Genomic DNA, 20,957 nt, shown 5'->3' on the forward strand with positions numbered 1-20,957 from the left:
CACTGTACACAAGGATTGTCCCTACATTACATTTCCTTACATGCTTCAGAAATATATGAAGCCTGCATCATTCTGAAGGGAAGGGGAAATTCTTCATAACACATAACCGTTGTTTGGAATGCAGCACCACAGAGCTCTGGGTGATATTTTCTGGATTAGAGGGCTAGATTGAAAAGTGGAAAATTAAGTCCAGAGAGCCAAGTGCATCGTCTCCACCCACTAGAAACTGTAGGCCAACACTCGAAGTTGAGCACAGTTGCCCATTATGGTAATTTCAGGTACAGTGGTACCCCGCAAGACGAATGCCTCGGAAGACGAAAAACCCGCTAGACGAAAGGGTTTTTCGTTTTCTGTGGTGCTTCGCAAGACAGATTTTTCTAAGGGCTTGCTTCGCTAGACGAAACGGCCCTGCCTCTCCTGTCATGGCGACGGTCGCACGCTCGCTTCCCCGCTCCTCCGGCTCCCTCCCACCTTCCGGCCGACCTTCTGACCTTCCGGCTGTCTCGCGCTGCTGCCCACCGCCCTCGCGCACTCCCCTCAGGAGCCATTGCAGCCGGAGTCGCGCTCCTGAGCCCCGCCGCCCTCCAGCAGCCGCGTCGCGCGGTGGCCACAAGGCGCGGGTGAGTCCAAGGACCGGCTGCGGCAGCTGCCCTGCTTCTCCCCACCCCTCCCCGCCGTGGTGCTTCGCAAGACGAAAAAACTCGCTCAACGAAAAAACTCGCGGAACGAATTAATTTCGTCTTGCGAGGCACCACTGTATTCTTGTGTTTCTCGATCTGAAACCCAAGATTCCTAGAAACACCTCAAAGCCAAGGCCCAGAAACAGCGCATGAACTTCCTTTGTGGGTAGGAGGCCAGGAGAGGGAAGAAACAGATTCTTTCCCTTCTTCAGCAATGCGCAGCAGGAGGAGAAGACTGGGTTGAGCTCTCAAGAACCCTCTCAGTTTTCACAGTGTGGTGGGGAGGTCGCCATGCAAAGCCCATTTTAACCCTACGTTCTGTCCCACATACACTAGGGCTCCCAAAGACCCTACAAAGACCCCCTGGACGTCCAAAGACCAGTTGCCTCTCCAGGGGAAAGCTGCAGATTCCCAGGCTTGTTTGCTTTTAAGTAACTTTCTAGCATTTTTGCAGAAATCAAGATAGGAGGCAAACTCCCCCTGCAATAAACTAGCCTGCTCCCACCTGTAGTCGAGGAACGAAGTCACAGAAATGGGAAAGCAGATCTTGGACAAAGAGAAAGCTACAGTGAGACATCCATTGTCGAGGCTCAAAAGGCAGGAATTATTGGTTCATTTTTAAAGCTTTTTTTCTATGCTGGCCTTCCCTGGTGGAGGCTGCCCCACAGAAAACAGCTCAGATATACAGAATTATAGACTCATGGAGCTGGAAGAGACCTGGAAGGGTCATGAAGCCCAACTCCCTGCAATGCAAGAATGAGAAAGAGCAGAGCAGGCTGCGTCGAACTCACAACTGCTCAACCACAGCCATTTTTAGCATCCTTTTGCGAAGCAATACGTCCATTGCTATCTTCTGTTTTCAAGTCCAGACAGGTGATCATAACATTTCGCACTCGGGTCATATTCCAGGCCCACACTTGTGAGTTTGCACACATTTAAAAATTACTCTGCTTATGCCAATGCAGAGAAAGCCCATCACTGGCACTTTCGTCGTCGTCTTCTTCTTCCTCCTCCTCCTCCTCCTTCTCCTCCTCCTCCTCTTCTTCTTCTTCTTCTTCTTCTTCTTCTTCTGTGATCACTCGTAGCTGAATAAGATTGTCTTCCATTAATACAGTCTTAACAGTGAGTCAGTAAGTGACTATGGAGGCCAATTCTGGATCCACACGTCCTGAGTTTGAGTGTCTTCAAAGCCCATGACACCTTTGGCAAAGGCTGTTCTCCAACTGGAGCGCTCGCAGGCCAGTGTTTCCCAGTTGTTGGTGTTTATACTACATTTTTTTAGATTTGACTTGAGAGAGTCTTTAAACCTCTTGTGTTGACCACCAGCATTACACTTTCCATTTTTAAGTTCGGAATAGAGTAGTTGCTTTGGAAGACGATCATCAGGCATCTGAACAACATGGCCAGTCCAACAAAGCTGATGTTGAAGAATCATTGCTTTGACACTGGTGATCTTTGCTTCTTCCAGGACACTGGCATTAGTTCGTCTGTCAGGTTACTGACAAGTGACCTATGGCTACACTCCTTTTGCTGGGGGGGTCGGGGAGGCAAGAGTGTTGGACACCCATAAAGCATAGTCCAGGGCTGATGTGCCGGTGTTGTCAAGATTTTATTTATATTTTAGAGACATGCAATGGAGGTGGGGTCTGTGAAGTGGACTGCAAAAGACTGGAGATTATGGAAACAATGGAAGGGTAGACTTGGGACACAAGTGTCTCAGAGGCTGGGTCTAACTATGGTTCTGTTCCCAGCTCCACCAGAAATGATACAGACTTGGTATATTTATTCCCTCCAGCAAAAAACCCCCAAATTTTCAGAAGCTTGATCTAGCACGGCAATGTTTGCATTAAATCGACTAACAATATTGCTTCTTGTACCCAGACTATCTTTTATGGCGACTGGGCTCCCGGAGGGCCCATGGAAACAATGCAACTCTCTGGCGCCATTTCCAGATTTCCCCCGGCCCCGTATCTCTCCTGCTGAAAGAAAACACAACCATTTCCTTTGCAGAGGGGGAAATCCTGTGTTTATTTGGCTCCGCTCTCAGGAAAGGAGCATAACTGTGGCCCAGCATCCTTCACCTTCGGCGTGAACCTCCCTCTGCAGCAGTCATAAATACTTTGCATGCGTGTGGAAAGCCAAACAGATGAAGCTTCTTGGCCCAAAGGAGCAGAAGGAGCAGAGCTGGTTTCCACAGCAACACAGGACAAGACAAACCCAGAGCAGTGAGGCAGTTCAATCTCGGGGTGGCCAGGTTCAAACTGCATCGCAACCACAGCTATATACTGGAAGGCAAGTTCCCCAGACACACACTCAACTCGCAATGCCAATTTGGACAGACGAGCCGCTCAAATCTCAGAGGGCCATAGTCAGGGCAAACGATTCTGACCAAGTAAGAAATCCAATCCTTATGTGACCACGAATACACGATGTTACTGGCCCAGAGATGGGCAGAAGATAAAGTTCCTACCAGAGAAGCATGGCAGATAGAAGTTGATGGACTATGCCAAAATGGCTAAAATGACCGGAAGAGTCAGAAATCAGAAAGACCAACATTTTAATAAGGAATGGGGAAAATTTATGACTTATCTAAAAGAGCATTGAAAACAGTTAAAATCGTTAGAAGGATTAGAATATCGCTTGTAGTTCAAGGCTGAATTCTGGATACAATGGAGATGTAAAAGATTTGGAGCATCATAAAAGATGCGGGAGGAAATGATTAATAATAGGACCCACCAAGTCCAGGAGATTCCTTGGAATCTTGTTTCTATGATTTATGCTTGATAGATCTTTGTGAAATTTCAATTTGAAAAACCAAATGAATTAATCTATATAAATGAAAAAGAAATCCAATCTGAACACACCATGAATAAGCAGTCTGTGCTCTCCTACGTTTCATTCCTTCTGCGCTCATCGTTTCCATCACCGGGAGCACATGCCCATATTACATGCCTGGAACTGAGGGGGACATTTCATGCGCCTGAAGAAGTGGACTGAGGTCCTTGAAAGCAGAACTGGCCCAAGACATTTGGGAACGTGGGGTGGATGTCAAGATGGCACCCACCCCGCCCGCCAGGGAAGAAACAGGGAGAGATGATCTACACCAGGAACAAAATGAGGAAATAATAATAATAATTTATTTATACCCCGCCCATCTGGCTGGGTTTCCCCAGCCACTCTGGGCGGCTTCCAACAAAAGTTTGAAATACAATAGTGCTTCAAACATTAAAAGCTTCCCTAAACAGGACTGCCTTCAAATGTCTTCCAAAAGTCTGGTAGCTGTTTTTCTCTTTGACATCTGGTGGGAGGGCGTTCCACAGGGCGGGTGCCACTACCGAGAAGGCCCTCTGCCTGGTTCCCTGTAACCTCACTTCTCGCAATGAGGGAACCGCCAGAAGGCTCTCAGAGCTGGACCTCAGTGTCCGGGCTGAACAATGGGGGTGGAGACGCTCCTTCAGGTATACTGGACCGAGGCTGTTTAGGGCTTTAAAGGTCAGCACCAACACTCTGAATTGTGCTCGGAAACGTACTGGGAGCCAATGTAGGTCTTTCAAGACCGGTGTTATATGGTCTCGGCGGCCGCTCCCAGTCATCAGTTTAGCTGCTGCATTCTGGATTAGTTGTAGCTTCTGGGTCATATTCAAAGGTAGCCCCACAAAGATCGGCTGCCCCGGTGGATGCTGCTGCCTGAGGCGATCGCCTCAACTCGCCTCATGGATGGGGCGGCCTTGCTGGAAAGCTTATGCCACAATCAATGTGTTCACCCAGGCATCCCCAAACTCGGCCCTCCAGCTGGTTTGAGACTACAATTCCCATCACCCCTCACTAACAGGACCGGTGGTCAGGGATGATGGGAATCGTGGTCCCAAAACAGCTGGAGGGCCGAGTTTGAGGGTGCCTGTTAAAAATGCCACAGGAGTCTCTTAATGTTGGTTTAGTAAGGAGCAAGTCTCGTTGCAGAACTTCTGAGTAGATACAAATGGGTTGCCCTCTTGTGAAAGCTGACTAAGAGTAAAGCAATGGCAGGTCATGTTGCAATCACTGACGTCACACTGAGTACATTGGGCAAAACATTCCCACACTCAAGGGAGTTGGACTAGTAGACTCTTCCATGATTCTATAGTACTTTTTATTTTATTTTTTCAAAAATATACATTTATACAACACTCTCTGTTTTGGTTTGTAACAAAAAAGAAAATGATAGCAACTTAAGCAAAGATACTTTGTATACCTTGCAATAAACATGACACTACAATTTATGAAAAAATAAAAAATAAAATAAAGAAGAAGAAAAAGTAGTTGAGGTTTTAAAAAGACTTCCAAACATTCTCATTGTACGTTATCTGTTAAATACACTTTTACCACACAGTTACTTATTTCTTCTATTTTTTTATTGTATTTCTATGTAAATTGTCAATTACCTTTACATACTACAAGTCTAAGTCTGCCAGGAGATTACTCTTTATACCATGGTTCTTCAACTATTCTTTAAATATTCTCCATTCCTTGTGGACTTTTTGTTTTGTTTGGCCTCTAACTCTTCCTGTCACCTCTGCTAGCTGCAAGTATTCTACCATGTTTCCCAGTTTGCTATACAGTGGTGCCTTGCAAGACGAAATTAATTCGTTCTGCGAGTTTTTTCGTCTTGTGAATTTTTCGTCTTGCGAAGCACGGTTTCCCATAGGAAATGCATTGACGGTTTCCCATAGGAATGCATTGACGGTTCTAAGAAAAAGGCGCAAGACGTTTTCGTCTTGCGAAGCAAGCCCATAGGGAAATTCGTCTTGCGAAGCAACTCAAAAAACAAAAAAACTCTTTCGTCTTGCGAGTTTTTCGTCTTGCGAGGCACCACTGTATTAGGTGTTTTAGTATTTTTCCAATTTCTTGCCACTAAAATTCCCGTGATTCTACATTACTGTTGGGTACAAGAGACCTATTCCTCACAGGCTTTTAGTAATGAAACTCTTTGTATCTGCCTTCTGCCTTCCCGGGTGTTCCCACAGTTGCTGAAGACAAGATGCATGCAAATGCTAAAAAATGCAAATGCGCGTTATCTAATCCCGGTGTGCAATTTAGTTGCTGAAATGCGGCGGCTGGTTCAGAATACAGAGAACTTCACCTTTCACTGCCGGAGCAGAGCTAATAGCCAGCCCCCTCCCCTTAGCGCATTCACATACTGCTAACAAAATTAGCATGGTTCGTTCAGATTCCTAATTCCAGGACCTTAGTGCAAAAATACAAGGCCCCCGTGTGCAGGTGGGTGGAGAAGCTGGAAAGCTTTTCCCAAACACTGGATGAGTTCTTTTGTGATATTACACAAGGACAAATGTTTTTATCTACTCTGGAAGACGACTGGTTGTAACAAGCCTTGCAGCTGAATCACACATGTTCGTTGAAAGTTACCAACCCAATCTTTGGCTGCCGAGGCTGAATATACTGGTTTTGCCCTGTTCCCAAAGCCGTATAATGCCCATGAGAAGCAGATATTGGGAAACAGGGATGTGGGAAAAAGGGATGCAAGAGCTATGAAAGTATGCAGCCACAACTGAACTAGGCCCCTTACTGTGTACACTGACTGCCCATGTGGTAAACCAGGCTTCCTCAGCCCCGGCCCTCCAGATGTTTTGGGCCTACAACTCCCATGATCCCTAGCTAGCAGGACCAGTGGTCAGGGATGATGGGAATTGTAGTCTCAAAACATCTGGAGGGCTGAGGTTGAGGAAGCCTGTGCTTCCCCTTTCTTTTTCTTTTCAATTATATTATATTAAGTTTCAGCATTTTAAACATAATCAAAACACAATTCTGTCTTTTCTCTCATTTTTGTCGACTCCCCCCCCACCCCCATTTTTCACGGAGTTGTTGTTTCTCCCATCTGTTAAATCACAATCACAACATTATAGTCTAATTACTTCCGTTGCTCATAGCTCAAACCCAGCTCACCACACTGCAATACTTCTTTGAGTAATCCGAAAGAGACACCCGTTCCTCCATAAAACACTGGTCATGCTGCCTTCTTAAATTCAAGGAAGAAATACAGATTAGAGGCAGCCACATGCAAGTGGTGTCTCCCCCCCCCCCCTTATTTAAGTTGTTGTTGTTGTTGTTGTTGTCCATACGCACACACACCCATGCTGCATTTCCATTCTACATCCCCGCTCCCCCAAAACTGCTTTTCTTCTTTTTTTAAGGAAAGCGCCAGGGTGTTCTTACACATGGTCGCTTCTCACGCGCAAGCACCTTACAATCAATAATTAAAATCCTCGTAAAACTACCGCCAGATGGGACACAGTCTGCACGCTCCTTTTGAAATATGCGAAGCAGCACACATTGCGCATTCAGGGAGGAAAGATGAAAGGCACCCCGGGGTTATTAAGGCGTTCAAGAAAGAGACAGTGCGTTTGCAACGCCAACTCTGGGTGGGTTTGCTTGGTTATGTTTCTAGTTAAAGAATGCGAAGGCCAAGGGAGGCCAAATTCAACTTCCGTGTTGGGAGAAAATGCACAAAGCGCGTCTGCTTGTTTAGGCTTCCAATAACAACTACTACTACTACTACTACTATTATTATTATTATTATTAAAAAATGTATACTGCCCTATACCGACAGCTTTCTGGCACTTTACAACATAAAATCACAATATAAAAATACATAATAAACCAAAAAACAACCCAATAACACGCGCGCCCCTGGCAACACATTTTAAAAGGGCATTGCATGTAACTCAGCTAAAAAGGTAAAGGTAAAGGTACCCCTGCCCGTACGGGCCAGTCCTGTCCGACTCTAGGGTTGCGCGCCCATCTCGCTTAAAAGGCCGGGGGCCAGCGCTGTCTGAAGACACTTCCGGGTCACGTGGCCAGCGTGACAAGCTGCATCTGGTAAGCCAGCGCAGCACACGGAAACGCCGTTTACCTTCCCGCTAGTAAGCGGTCCCTATTTATCTACTTGCACCCGAGGGTGCTTTCAAACTGCTAGGTTGGCAGGCGCTGGGACCGAGCAGCGGGAGCGCACCCCGCTGCGGGGATTCGAACCGCCGACCTGACAATCGGCAAGTCCTAGGCGCTGAGGTTTTACCCACAGCGCCACCCGCGTCCCTCCCAACTCAGCTAAAGGCCTGGTTATATAGGAACATTTTGCTTGACTCCTAAAGGAGTACAGAGGTTCTTCCAGTTGCGGACGGGATCCATTCCAGAGGTCCGGCCGGATCCCGAGGCTTTCGCAACCAGAGGACGGCTTCTGCGCATGCGGCAAAACCCGGTAAAATACTTCAGGGTTTGCCGCCTATGTAACCCAAAGTTTACGTAACCAGAGGGTTACGTAAGCGGAGGTACTACCGTATAATGAACTTCCCTTATAGCAGCCTATAGCAGCACAGTCCAGAACTACAACTCCCATCAGCCCCAGCCAGTTCTGGAAGGTTGTCTTGCAGATTTTGATAGGCAACGAAGCATCAGCAAACAACACATGCTTTCAACTGCTGCAACAAAGCTGATGTGGACATTTCGGCAGCTCGTTGGCCTCTGCAATGGGCCGCTCACAAGCAGCCTCTTTGCAGGAACAGTGTGACTTCCGAAGCAGCCACACACAGAGCATCACTGCGCACAGAAGGCTGCAGCAGCTACTTCCATAACTGTGTGTGGTTTCCTCCCCAGCCCCCATTTACTGATTAAAAATACACGCTGCCTTTGAAAACTACCTCTAGACACACGTTCCACTTTGCCTCCAAGTTACCAGCGTGAAAGAGTATAAACTTTGTGGGGGGGGGGGAACCCTAATGAAGTCTTTTTTTAAAAAAAATATTTTTTTTATTGTTAAAATAATTCAACATTAATACACATACAAACATACATTTCATACAACATACCTACATACCTACAACATACCTACACTTAATCCCACAGATAATTCCCATCACCATCCACCACCCCTCACCCTTTGTGTTAGACTTCCAATCTACTCAATTGCAATTTCTTTCCACTTCTATTACTTTCTTTCACACACCTTTAACCTAATTTCATATTTCTTTTTCTATTACACATTGTTATCCATCTTATTTAGTATTCCAATATTTGAAACGAAACTTGTTTATTATAATAGGAGTTCTGATTTTTCGATATAGTTTTGCAAGTATCTTTTAAACACCTTCCAGTCCCTGTCTGCCTTCTCTTTTGAGATCCTTCCAATTTCTCCCATTGTTTTGGATATATTGTAGTACTCTTGGATATATTGTAGTACTCTTGAACTCTTTTTTTTCATACTGGTCCAAGAAAAACAGTTAAAAGGATTTAATATTCAGCATCAAACAAGTGCTTAAGTAGCTTCAAAGAGGCAACTTTGAAGAAAACAATTTGGAAAGGCCTCAAAGGTCACCCGCAAATCCTAGATGTATTATTAGGTTTTGTGAACCACCTGGAGATCTAGGTATGAAGGGCAGCATGCTAATTTAATAATAATAAGAAAAGGAATAATTCACTCCCTCCACATCACTATCTCTGAGGTCCTCCAGAACTTGGAGGGTAAAAGCAAAAAATTTCCCTTCTCCACACAATTTAGGATCCCAATTAAGGGACGCAGGAAGCTGCCGCAGGCAGAATCAGACCACCAGTCCATCAAGCTCACTACTGTCTAGTCCAGTGTTTCCCAATCCTGGGTCTCCAGTTGTTTTCGGACTACAGTTCCCACAATCCTTGACCATGGCTAGCAAGGGATGATGGGAGTTGTAGTCCAACAACAGCTGGAGACCCAAGATTGGGAAACACTGATGGCTCTCCGGGGTTTCACGCAGAGGACATTCCCAGCTGCTCTATCTCGAACCTTCTGTAAATCCTCTACCACTAAACTATGGCCGCTCCCAGTTTTGCAGGGTTCTGTCTCATGCCAGAAATACAGAAGAGATTGCCCAATTCAGACTTCAATCTCCAACTACTCAAAGGGAATAGTGAGGCAGGGCTGAGCTTATTGTAGGATCTACATCAGTCATGTCCAAAGTCCGTTTCAGGGGCCTAATCCGGCCCGCCAGTCAGTTGAATCCAGCCCCTGTGGCAGTTTATTTCCTGGGGTAAAATCCTAAAGAAAACCTTAACAACTTCAATCCTAAAAGAAGCTCAACAACTCCAACCCTAAAAAAAGCTCAAAAACTTGGGTCGGCCCTTCACTTCATCAAATCTGGCCCTCTTTGAAAAAAGTTTGGACACCACTGAAATTCTACATGCAAGCAGGATGCCTGAACGTGCCTCCAATGGAGCCATGGAGTCATTAGACCAGTCGTGGTTCAATGACGGACTGCTTGGGCTAGCTTCCAACCTAGCAGGAGCATCTCAGCGCAAATCATAAGGCCCACTGCAAAGGCCTCCAGGGCACCCTCTCCTTTTACATTAGAAGGAACGCCTGCCTCAGCCAGGGCCCTGGACCCGCTCAGCCAAGTTTCTCTTGGTGACAATGACCTCATCTCTACAGTTTTCCAATAACCAAAGTCAGAAATCAGGAAGACGGGCTTCACGTAAGAAAGCACGGCGGCTTTTCTGAGTGAAAGTTCTTTCTAGGAGAATTCAAGGACGGCGTCTGCCAAAGCTGCGTCTCTAATAAAAAGCAGAAAAACAAAAATGGCCGCCCCAAAGGAGGATATCAAGTATTACCTCATGGCTTTGTGCTTAATTTAATTTAATTTATGCTTATTTTATTTAATGCTGTATTGTTTTTAACACTCAATTGGGAGCCGCCCAGAGTGGCTGGGGAAACTCAGCCAGATGGGCGGGGTATGAATAATAAGTTATTATTTATTATTATAATTATTATTATTGAAATGTAATACGTAGCACGCACTTCTTCTGACATTAACTGGAATGCATTGACCTAATTCCCTGCTCTTCCTCAGGTCCAGCTATCGCCTTGTGTATTAAAGGTAAAGGGACCCCTGACCATTAGGTCCAGTCGTGACCGACTCTGGGGTTGCGGCACTCATCTCGCTTTACTGGCCGAGGGAGCCGGCGTACAGCTTTCGGGTCATGTGGCCAGCATGACTAAGCCACTTCTGGCGAACCAGAGCAGCGCACGGAAACGCCGTTTACCTTCCCACCAGAGCGGTACCTATTTATCTACTTGCACTTTGACATGCTTTCGAACTGCTAGGTTGGCAGGAGCAGGGACCGAGCAACCGTCGCAGGGATTCAAACCGCCGACCTTCTGATCAGCAAGTCCTAGACTCTGTGGTTTAATACACCACCCGCATCCCTGCCTTGTGTATTAGTGTATTGTGTATTGTGTAATTTAAAATAGCCAAGGGAAGCGGGTGGGTTTTGGGGTGGGGGTGGGAGAGATGGCTAGCAGCTGCCAAATGCTATAAAGGGATTTCTCTTGCTGCAGCCAGGAAGGAAGATCAGTGCTCGAATAAACAAGATATTTGGGGAGGAGCAGCATAAGATAGGTGCATGATGAGAATCCCAAAGGACAACAAGCCATTGTGATGGATGTTACATTCCTCATCCACAGAGCAGTGCCAAAATCAACACAGACTGGATGCACTTCATGACCACAGACGGAGCCATCCCCAAGTTGACAGGTATCAGTTACAGGGCTATTGTCCAAGAACCAACTCATCAGCCTGGCCTCTTTGAGAGGGGCAGGATTTACAAGATCCAGACTTTATTTGTATCCATGTGTTTTTAAGCTTTTGTTGCTTGTGGGGTTTTTTGCCATTGGTTTTACCAGACGTCTGTTTCCCGGGGACAGTCCCCGGATTTACAAATCGATCCCCATACAAAATCCATCAAATTTGAAGTGTCCCCCCGGATTCATTGAAACAAATTTGGTAACCTTATTTTAGCTCCCATACCATTTCTTTTTCTTTCTTTCTTTTATTAATCTTGTATAGAATGTCCTGGGAGATTGAAGTGTTCTCCTAATGGTTTCTCTGTCTTGTGATTCCTGGCATCGCAAGATCTCACAGTAGATGTCATATTACAAAAGAATTTCAGAAATAGATTGGAAAGGGAAGTTGCTGAATTGCAACTTATTACCAAACTTAGTAATTATTACCAAACTTATTACCAAACTTTGATGCTTTTGAATTATGGTGCTGGAGGAGACTCTTGAGGGTCCCATGGACTGCAAGAAGATCAAACTTATCCATTCTTAATGAAATCAGCCCTGAGTGCTCACTGGAAGGACAGATCGTGAAGATGAGGCTCCAATACTTTGGCTACCTCATGAGAAGAGAAGACTCCCTGGAAAAGACCCTGATGTTGGGAAAGATGGAGGGCACAAGGAGAAGGGGACGACAGAGGATGAGATGGTTGGATGGTGTTCTTGAAGCTACCAGCATGAGTTTGATCAAACTGCGGGAGGCAGTGGAGGACAGAAGTGCCTGGCGTGCTCTGGTCCATGGGGTCACGAAGAGTCGGACACGACTAAATGACTAAACAACAACACCAAACTGAGAACCATGGAGAGACCTGGTCTGAACAGAGACATTGGATTCTTATCTCATTATACATGATAAAGCTATTTTTAGGCCTCTCACCCCTTGCTTTTTCCTGTAAGACCAATTGCAGTCGTTAACAGTCGTCAACAGGTTTCCCACACCTCTCAGCCAATCACCCATTCCCACCACCCTTCTGAGTAATACCCCTCCCCACCCTTTCACTATATATAAATGTCTGGTGACTTCTGTTTCAGTGTATCTGAAAAAGTGTGCATGCACACGAAAGCTCACACCAAGAACTAACTTAGTTGGTCTCTAAGGTACAACTGGAAGGATTTTTTAAAAAATTTAATTTTATTTATTTTGTTTTGTTTCGACTACGACAGACCAACACGGCTACCTACCTGTAGTCTGAAACAGAGGCTGAAACTACAGGCAATGTAAAGAAAGAACACACATAAAAACATGGCGAGGCCTCTAACTCAAGGGGAAAGGAAACCGTCAATCTTTCCTTGATTACGCAAGGTTCTCAGGTAATCCAACCTGGCGGTCCACACTTACTCTCGACCATTCTGAAAGCGACAGATGAACATGTCCTGTCTCCTGAGGGTGTGCACCAAAAGCAAAATGCCAGGGCCTACAACAGCAACAGTTGCACATACGCTTGGATGAAGCCTATTATCTTGACTTATTCCAATTAGGGTTCAGGCAAGGATATGGGACTGAATCCGACCTTGGCCGCCCTGAGAGGGGAGTCAAGGGGAGTGTGACCCTGTGGCTTTTACCTGATCTCTCAGTGGCTTTTGATACCATTGATGATGGCCTCCCATGAACCAGTTCTATGAGTTGGGCATTGAAGGCACTGGTTCCAGTCCTATCTTCCAGGATCAATTTCAGAGAACAGCACTGAGTGATGATCTCCCAGCCCCCTGGTAGTTGTGATATCAGGTGCCTCCCCATCGGGAGCAACCTCTTAAGAGATTTGGGGGCAACATTTTACCAGCACAGGACTATTTCTCTGGAACATCTGAATCAGGCGAGGCCACGCAAGCCCTGGAAGGGTGAACTATGACTGCTTAGAGTGCCTTATTTGTTTTCTGCTTTGTAAGGGTTTGAGGCTGCATGAGCTGGCTCAGAGATCAGTAAAGGCCTAGGAGGATTATTTCATTATCTCGCAATTTTATTCTTCCTGTTTTATGACTGTATTTGAATACAGATAGGGTGAACCTACAGAATCAGCAGCTAGTGGCAATCAGCCCTTTGGCATTTCCTTCTCTGTTACAGCTGCTTACTTGTAAGAAAAAGGGCTGGTGCTGCAAAGTTTGTATTACAGTGGTACCTCGGGTTACATACGCTTCAGGTTACACACTCTGCTAACCCAGAAACAGTACCTCGGGTTAAGAACTTTGCTTCAGGATGAGAACAGAAATCACGCTCTGGCGGTGCGGCAGCAACAGGAGGCCCCACTAGCTAAAGTGGTGCTTCAGGTTAAGAACAGTTTCAGGTTAAGTACAGACCTCTGGAACGAATTAAGTACTTAACCCAAGGTACCACTGTATATATTTTAATTCTACTAACGCTGAAAATTATTTCTTTTTTTACTCTTTTTTTTTAAAGACTTGCAGTTGAAGGTTTAGAAGTCTTGCAAGGAACAGGGAGGGCAGAGACAGCTGTGCCCAACACCCCCCCCCCCGAATCTTCCCCTCCTCCTTAAGGATAATGGAGATGCTCTATTCCCCTCGCACCCAACTCACAGGTAAAGAGGCAGAAATAATTAGAGAACACCAGGGGACGTTGTCTAGGAGCTGCTGCCTGTCTGCCTTTTCCCAGCACGAGGCCCATTTAGATAGCAAAAAAGCCAGCTGTTGTCTCTTGTGGGAACGGTGGCGGCAAGATTCCCCAGTGCCCATAACAGCCCATCTCTGGCAAACACACACACAAAACCACAACACCCCCACTAAGCCTTATTAGGCAGCTGGAACATCGAATCTGCATCCCATTACAGGAGCAGACAGGTGCAGTAGACTGACAAACTGTGCGTTGCTTCCTGAGTATCTGGCAACAAGCGTAACTCCCATCAGAAATTGGACACAGGGTGGGGGGCAGTTGGGGAACCCCCCCCCCTGAAAAACTGATAGACTCAAAGCCCTTCTGGAAGCCTCGGGTACTTGAGCAAAACTTTTCCCCTAATTTGCTACCTCTTCCACGAGTGACACAATGCACACAGAACACGGCTTGAACTGAGCGGCACCAGAGTTTTTTGACCCGGCAGTATACAGTGGTACCTTGATTTAAGAACAGCTTAGTTTATGAACAACCTGGATTAAGAACGCTGCAAACCCGGAAGTAGGTGTTTTGGTTTGTGAACTTTGCCTTGGAAGAAGAACAAGTTTCATTTCCTGTTGAGTCTGTTCCATTTGTAAATTGAGCCCCCCGCTGCTATGGGAAAGCATGCCTTGGTTTAAGAACGGACTTCCGGAACGGATTAAGTTCATAAACCAAGGTACCACTGTATCGATTTTCCTTCTCAGAGATGGGCTACCTTCACAGGTTAATGAGCCCCAGCTGCCCCTCACTTCCCTCTACGGCAGGTGCAGAAACCTCCTTCTTGACCATTGGACCCACAATTGGTCTCGGCCGTTCAATCCTCCAGAGCCTGTCTTCGCATGCAGGGGAACTCCCTAACTCACCCAGGGCTTGAAACCTTTGAAGCCATTGCCAGGGTGTGGCCGCTGTCACATGCTGACAGCTTCTAAGAGCCACAGTTGGGAGCCAAGTGCAGGATGAGGACTGTTAAGTTGTGGGTGAACATATCAGACGACACAGCAATTCTTCAAACAGCTCTTCTTTATTCACAGTCCCAGAACAGAACTGAACTGAAGGGTTCAGCCAGCCTGCTTATATAGAGCTCCACTACAACGCAACAGTAACAACTTTCTGTAACTATCCAATCACTGAACGTCACTTTCAATTCTGTATTTGAATATGTGGACCTGAGTGAAAACTATCTACAGTATCCCCCTGCTGGCCCAGGGAGAGAACTTCAGTACATAACAGGGACCAAAGGCGGACAATCTACTCCAAGGGGTATGATTACCCTTCCCCTAACACCCATTCACTCCAGTACCCACCTGGGTATCCTGGGGGTTGTCCCAGGGACCTTCCGCTCTGCCCGTGGGGTACAGTTCTTCCCCATTAACTCAGCAATCCCATAAGCCACTCTATGAATCATCACTGGTCAGAAGAGAAGCTAGCTGGATCAGGCCGGGAAGGAGGCACAGCACAATGAGACTGCAGGACATTCTCTCCATACACCCCTCCCCCAAGCTCATTGGCCACTTCTTCTAGTCCAAAGATGCAGCCTGTGGAACTGTCGCCAGGTAGCTAGATCACCTGGTCTCCTCCAAAGATGGTTTCTAGGGCTGCCTCTAAAGACATAGTTGACCAAACAAAGGAGCTTGAGGGGCGGTGGCTCACAGAGGGCCAAAAAGGAAGCAGGTTGGTGGCTGAATTACCCATAATCAGTTTGAAGTAACCAGCCAACTTTCTGCTTGCAAGATAGGCGCCCAGCCAATGAACGTGGTTGCCAAGGTGACTTTCAAGTAGGCTGGCCGCCTTAACTGGTCCAACTGGTGTTTCAATGTTCTGGTCCAATTTATTTTGAACCTTTGGGGCCTTTCAGTAAGGACAAAGCCTGCCTAGAAATCCATGGGCTAGGACTTCTATATATTATTGCAACTATTCAAATTTCAGGCCAGAGTATGCCATAATGGTAAAGGGTAAAGGGACCCCTGACCATTAGGTCCAGTCGTGGCCGACTCTGGGGTTGCAGCGCTCATCTCGCTTTATTGGCCGAGGGAGCCGGCGTACAGCTTCCAGGTCATGTGGCCAGCATGACTAAGCCACTTCTGGAGAACCAGAGCAGCGCATGGAAACGCCGTTTACCTTCCTGCCAGAGCGGTACCTATTTATCTACTTGCACTCTGATGTGCTTTTGAACTGCTAGGTTGGCAGGAGCTGGGACCGAACGGGAGCTCACCCCGTCATGGGGATTCGAACCGCCAACCTTCTGATCGGCAAGTCCTAGGCTCTGTGGTTTAACCCACAGCGCCACCCGCGTCCCTTGTGGGTATGCCATAGTTCTATTCAAATTCCAGGTCAGAGTATGCCATAGTTCTTCAACCGGAATAAAACCAGAACATAGGGCCAAATTTACGAAGGCTTGCATGGAACTGACTCCGGAAAGCTCTGGTTGCAAAACTGGAGGTTTTCGAGGCATATATCCAATGCTATAGGAATTATACTTTACAAATCTATATATATATATATATGCAGGTCTTGCTGAACCAGAAGGATGGAAATCTCATATCCCATGCTGAATTCACCACTGCCTCTGGAATTGTGGTGCTGAGTTGGTCATCTTGCGTGGGAAGATACCTCATGCCAAAGTTAGACCCTTGGCCCATATTCTAGGTTGTTGTGTTTGTTTTGCAGGTGTATTCTGCATAATGTCATTCATGCAACAGTGGCGGAGTTATACACATCCACTTCATTATTCCCACTTTATTATTTGTCCCACAATGTGTTATTGCATTATTGCTTTGCACTACAGCACAATGCCTGTGGGACGCACACTTGCGGCATGAAAAGATACCACATTTCAGGAAATGAAAAAACTAGAGATGTCTACCGCAAATCCTTCGCAGGTGAAGACAGTATCGAGAGTGGGATCGTGTATAACCATCACGAGGGCAAATCATTATGAACGCAGCATAAAAAGGATGTCTGCAGAGGCTGTCGCTCAGTATTGCCGCTAAAGTGACTGGCAAGAACTCTCTCCAGGCAGAGCTCTTGCCTGGCCTGACCTGGAGATGGCAGGGATTGAACCAGAAATCTTCTGCATCCCAACCTTATGCGCTATGGCCCTTCCCACCTGACCTCTTCTTAGCCTCTTCAAAGAACAACAGAATACCGAAGGTCTTATTTCTGGGGTTCTATTGGAACACAGCTAGTAAAACAGGTTCAGAACTGGCTTTTTGTAGTGAAAACCCAGGGACCAAACCCTGTACTTTTCAAGACAGGAAGCAGAAACCAGCATGGCTTTTCATCGCAAGATTAGCTAATTTGAAGAACCAGACTGAAGACACCCGAGTCTTAATTACCACTTATCAAGTGGCAATGATGAAAACGGTTGCACATCAAGTTTATTCAGGAAATCCATGGCAATCCAGCCATTAAAAGCAATCTCTCTGAATTTGCAAAGGAGTCCTATTCTTCTCAAGCAACGGCGTGCAAAAAAAAGCGAGCCTGCCTGATCCTTGCAAAAATAAACCTTGAAGGAAGCTGCAACGTGCTTTGCCTCTAGCTTGAAAGCAATCGATACCAGAAAATATTTGAAATGGCTATGTTTTTATGATTACGCCCACGCCCTCGGAGAGTCTGGCTACAGAAGCTAACGGAATTTGCAGGTAAGCCACTGCTCACCGCACACCAAAGGGATGTCCATATCAACAGCCATGACAAGGGGGAGGGAGAGTGAAGTCACAACCAGAGGCCACGCCCCACAACAACGGATGCTCGGCAAGGTGGAGAACGGTCTCCTCCATGCAGTGGGAGAACCTGGGCCACTTATAATCTTCCCTAGGGTGCAGAACTCCACATAGGTCCATCCAGATGTATGCCTGTGTGGTGCAGTGGTTAGCGTGTTGGCCTAGGACCTGGGAGACCTGGGTTCTAATCCCCACAGACCCACAAAACTCATTGGGTAATCCTGGGACCTCCCAAGGTTGTGGTGAGGATTGAATGGGATGGGGGGGGGGCGAGAACCACTTACGCCACCTTGAGGTCGGGGGTGGCGGTGGCACGGAAGCAGGATAGGAACAAAAATTAATTTAAAAATGTGCATAGGGCCCCTTTTCATAGCTCCAGGGTTCTTTTAAAGTATTAACAGGGTTCACCCTGAATTCTCCCTCAAGTCTCCGGGAATGCCTTTGAGGTGAAGCAGAAGTTGCGGATAAGGCCTCTGCCCTCCTACATGCCCCCCCCCCAAAAAAACCCATATGAGTTAAGATTTGCTTTATTTTCTCTGTTGCACTCACAGCCTCAAGCCTGCTTTTAAGTCACGTGATTAATGAACTGGTTGAGATAACCGGTACACTTAAAATACACACCGCACCTTATAACTGTGTGCCATATGAACACACAGAAAAGAGGTACAGTGGTACCTCTGGTTACGTACTTAATTCGTTCCGGAGGTCCGTTCTTAACCTGAAACTGTTCTTAACCTGAAGCAGCACTTTAGCTAATGGGGCCTCCTGCCGCTGTTGCGTGCGATTTCTGTTCTCATCCTGAAGCAAAGGTCTTAACCCAAGGTACTATTTCTGGGTTAGTGGAGTCTGTAACTTGAAGCGTATGTAACCTGAAGCGTATGTAACCCGAGGTACCACTGTATTGCTATATTTCTCGAATGAGCCTTATTAGTGTTACAAAGCTTACTGCCAAAATAGTGGCTGTGGGGAAAACTGAGGTGACAGGGTGGGATAAATTAACCCCTCAGGTGCAGGGTGGTGGCAGCGACTGTTATTTAGAAAATAAATAAATACTTAATCTCTTGGAAGAAGCCTCTGTGGAGACCCTGGAGAAGGAAGGGATTGTAAACAGCAGCCACCCAAAGAAACTCTGCAGCTCCCAGGACAACACACAGGGGGTGTGTGGGGGTCCATAACCCCAGTCACCAGGGTGCGGTTGTCCCCCTCCGAAGAATGTGACAAACTCCAGCCTCCTTCCCAACCTGCTGAGCGTATGCTGTGCTCCAGGCATGTGCAGAGTGCAGCACAGCAGCTGGGACCACCCTCTGCCGCTTGCTGCGCCACCCCCAAATCCCAAGGCTGTGGGGAGAAGGTGGGGCCGCGTCATTTCCACATTGCATTTCCGGACATCTAGGGCAGATGCGAAGGAATGATGACCCCACCCCACAAGCCCGAGGCAAAGCATGAGATCAGGAACAAAGCCCCGTGCCTCTTGCATAAGCGGGAGGGAGGCGTGATCATGCCCCCCCCAAAAAAAACCGAAAGCATTTCGGTCGTCTCCCCAAGCCAGCCAAGACTGCCCCAGGCAGTCTTCCTGCCCGCACCTCCCCAAACTGTCCCCTTATGGGTGGGTCCCGCATCACACCCTCTCGTGGGGGTGGGGGGCTCCTGAGTCCCTTCCCCCTGGTGCGCCCATTTCAGCTGAAGGTGGAGAGGGGGCGTCCCCTCCCACGCACCCCCACCCCACCCTTCCATTGTCTCAGCTCCACGCCCACTTTCCAGACAGGTAGAACCCCTGGGGCGGGGGGGGGGGATCGCGCCCATCTCTCGACCCCCCCACCCCCCCCACACCCCTTGGAGGGGAGGATCCTTCGCCTCGCCACGTTCCTTTCTCCTTCCAGCCCCTCCCGTTTGCTCTCTAAGGTTAGGCACCTTCTCCAGCGCCACCCTCGAACCTTCGGGTTCCCCACGGGTGAGGGAGGCTGCGTAGTGGCGTAGCGTGGGTTGTCAGCACCCGGGGCAAGGCAAGTAATTTGCGCCCCCTAACCCTAACCCCCAGATGTTGCGCCCGGTGCGGCCGGCCCCCCCTGCACCCCGCACTACGCCACTGGGGCTGCGCGCCCACGTACCCCCCCCCCCCGTCCACGCATCCAGATGGGGGGGCTGCTGCTCCTCCGCTCCCCCTGCCCCGCCACGCCCACCGTTCCCTGCACTGCGGGGGAAAGGAAGCCGAGTCGGCGCCCAGCCGCCGTCGAACCGGAGACGCCCCCCCCCCGCGACACCCACCTTGGGGCTGGAGACGCCCTCGCCCACGGCCAAGACGGTGCCGGCCGCCTCCATGCCCGGGCTGAAGGGCAGCGGCGGCAGCCTGTCGTACACTCCCTGTCGGGCCAGCAGATCCGCGAAGTTGAGCCCGCAGGCCCGCACCTCGACGCTGACTTGGCCCGCGGCCGGGCTGGGCTCGGCGGCGGGCAGCTGCCGCGTCTGCACCTTCACTTTCTCGTAGCCGCCGAAGCCGCCCAGCACCAGCGCCCGGTACTGGCGCCCGGGAGCAGCGGCAGCAGCCGCCTCCGACGGGGCCCCCGCAGCCTTGCCCTCCTCGGCGGGCTGCGCTGCCGGAGTGGCTTCTTGCTGCTGCTCGGGTGGCGTCGCGGTGGCGCTTTGCGGGGCGCCCGCGTCGCCCCCGGCTGCTTCTTCCCCGGACATGGCAGCTTCGGAGCTGGCAGAGAGCCGTCGGGCGCGCAGATGCTGCTGCTGCTGCTGCGAGGGCGAGAGAGAGAAGGCGAGGAGGGCGCGGCTGGCCAGATGCGTAAAACAGCTGGAGAGGGGAGGCGGCGCGCAAGAGCCGGAGCTGGAAGCGAGCGCGGAGCGGCGGCGGCGGGAAGGAAAACCCGGAGCGCGAAGCACGGAGCGGAGCCGGGGACTGCCTCCCTCCCTCCTTCCGTCACTCCTGGACGCCCACTCGGCTTGGCTTCCAGGAAGCGAGGCGGAGACTGGAAGGAGGAGGCTGGGTGTGCCTTTCTGACGCAAAATGCAGCCAGCTTCTCCTCCCATGGCGTTTACTCCCAAGTAAGTGCGTGCTGATGCGCGTTTACCTAGGAGTAAGCCTTGCTGCACTGAAAGGGCCTTGCTCCGATGTGAGCATATACGTAGAATTACCATGCAACCACCTGGTCTCCTTGCGAGTAAGCCTCCCTGAGTTCAAATGGTCTTAATCCTAAATGCTCTTCCGTTTCGCGTCTGTCTTAGCCCCCTTCTATGCTTAGCACCCTATTACGCTATTTCTATTTTTCTAAATCCCCTTATCAACGTGTAAACTATAGTCACATTCCTCT

At 48.4% G+C, this 20,957-nt stretch overlaps 1 protein-coding gene across 4 annotated transcripts in view; it reads right to left on the minus strand.

Annotated features, from left to right (window-relative positions):
* The window catches only part of VAT1 (vesicle amine transport 1), a 42,576-nt gene extending 21,885 nt beyond the window's left edge, over positions 1–20,691 (minus strand). For all 4 annotated transcript variants that reach the window (XR_014503977.1, XR_014503978.1, XR_014503979.1 and 1 more), the window contains exon 1: positions 19,909–20,691. Coding sequence is in view for 1 of the 4 variants with exons in the window: in XM_083407760.1 (XP_083263886.1) it covers positions 19,909–20,676 (768 nt within the window). In the remaining 3 variants the exon portion in view is untranslated. The remainder of the gene's footprint in view (positions 1–19,908) is intronic.
* Positions 20,692–20,957: the final 266 nt, after the last annotated feature.

This window comes from Podarcis tiliguerta, assembly GCF_965153285.1.
Source record: "Podarcis tiliguerta genome assembly, chromosome: 13".
NCBI lineage: Eukaryota > Metazoa > Chordata > Lepidosauria > Squamata > Lacertidae > Podarcis > Podarcis tiliguerta.